At 48.9% G+C, this 1664-nt stretch overlaps 1 protein-coding gene across 1 annotated transcript; it reads left to right on the top strand.

Moving 5' to 3' along the window:
* Nucleotides 1-81: 81 nt before the first annotated feature.
* Pmar_PMAR014789 (hypothetical protein) lies at nt 82-1441 on the top strand (the record flags this gene model as incomplete). The annotated part of the gene is made up of 7 exons (XM_002785090.1): nt 82-144; nt 196-297; nt 341-428; nt 486-632; nt 748-887; nt 937-1062; nt 1250-1441. Coding segments are annotated over 7 exons (801 nt in total), but the record flags the coding sequence as incomplete, so codon positions are not given.
* Between the last annotated feature and the right edge of the window lie 223 nt (nt 1442-1664).

The raw sequence follows: 1664 nt of genomic DNA, 5'->3' as shown, positions 1-1664 counted from the left end.
ATCCTATCGAAGATGCTTCTGGATAGGTCGCCTCTGCTGGGGAGAGTGGTACGGTCATAAAGGTGTGGGCGTCTGAGGACGGGCAGCTGCTGCATGAATTAAGACGGGGCACGACAAACACCCTCATATGTTGCCTTAGTTTCAGTGAGTCAGCTAAGCGTCTAATTAGATGTCCCATGTAGAGTATTGCTACAGGAGACGATGACCAATACCTTGTCTCGTCTTCGAGTTCTAACACAGTGCATGTTTTCCGTTTGGCATCTGCTCGCCACAGACGCTCTGGTAGTGGCTCCCAAGGTATGTTAACTACCAAGCAGTACCGGCCTGCGAATCCGACTAGGTTCGCAGCTGCCAGTGACGTTAGGGCCGACGCCACCCGAAGGCTCGCCACCACCTTCAAGACCTCGGTCTAGCTCGACTACGGCTGCGTATGATGGAGTGACTCCATTGGAGTCCATCTTATCAAGGTTCTATATTTGTTGCAGGTCGCTTTCTTCAACCCTACTATCTTATGCTACGTCTGCTGTAAACTATGTAGAGCAGCATACAACCACACTTCTCCAATTACGAGGCGGCACGCCGGAGCAGACCCAGGCCGCGAAGCAGTCCCTCGCGAACACGTTGCCGATAGGGTACGTGTCACTGCACTGAGTTGTTCAATCCATACGCTACTCACTCAAGTTTAGAGAGAGTATGTCTACTTTGTCGTTTTGGACTATGTGCGAGAGGGATGGTTCTTTCTCCCAGGTACTTCAAATCAGCACGATCCGTTGCCCAGTTTCATCTCCCTGATATTGATCCTGCTACTGGAAAGACATCCGTAGATCTCCGTGCCGTATCAGGGGGACTGGTGAAAGCGAACGTTGGGGAGAGCGTGCCTATCAGCGGTGGGATTGTTGCTCATTCTGGCGGGCTCTGACTGTGTTCCCTCTCCAGGCCCGTTGGTGTGCTTTTCTAAGACGCACCTCAACAGGATCTACGTATTCCACTACAACGGCTTGCGATATGAGTGTGAGTTTGATGATGATGATGTCGAAGTATTGACAGGAGGTTCTGGAGAAGGTGAGCTATGGCTTTATATCACTTTGCATTCGAGCTCGTGATGGTTGGGACACTGCATTCTGCCTATCGCGGATGCAACTTCACCATGTGAAGCATTGTTGGTGCTGCGGTGATAGACTTAGATGTCGTCTAGTCAATCACTCCGGTTCACTATTTAATTGCTAGCAGCAGTCTCCTTCCTTCTCAGTGCCCACCTCAACAGCAATGCATCTGATACAAGCTATAACATTCTTCGCTTCGAGACCTGATTTCCACATGGATAATACGGCATCAAAGACCGATCCTCCAGTAGATGTTGGTGAAGGACCCTGGCAGGTCGTATAGAATATCTGCCCAGTGAATGAAGGAAATCGATACTAGGAAATATTCTGTTGGTTGCAATTGGAGTGATATCTTGCTTTACTTTGTCATGAAGAAAACTCGGAGTTAAGTTGAAGTATATCCTCTCAGTGAAGTCCTCTGTTCGTAATATTGTCTGCAGTACACTTGAGTTCCCCCTCCGTTACTCTGAATCCTATCACGAAACTTGACAGTTGACAAATTTGCATAGGCTGTTGCCTATAGCCTGGAGTATCCAGCAAATTATCCGTGTGACAGAGCCA

Source organism: Perkinsus marinus (assembly GCF_000006405.1).
Source record: "Perkinsus marinus ATCC 50983 genomic scaffold scf_1104296933996, whole genome shotgun sequence".
Taxonomy (NCBI): Eukaryota; Perkinsozoa; order Perkinsida; family Perkinsidae; genus Perkinsus; species Perkinsus marinus.
The sequence above is the reverse complement of the archived record's forward strand: the minus strand, read 5'-3'. Positions and strand labels throughout refer to the sequence as shown.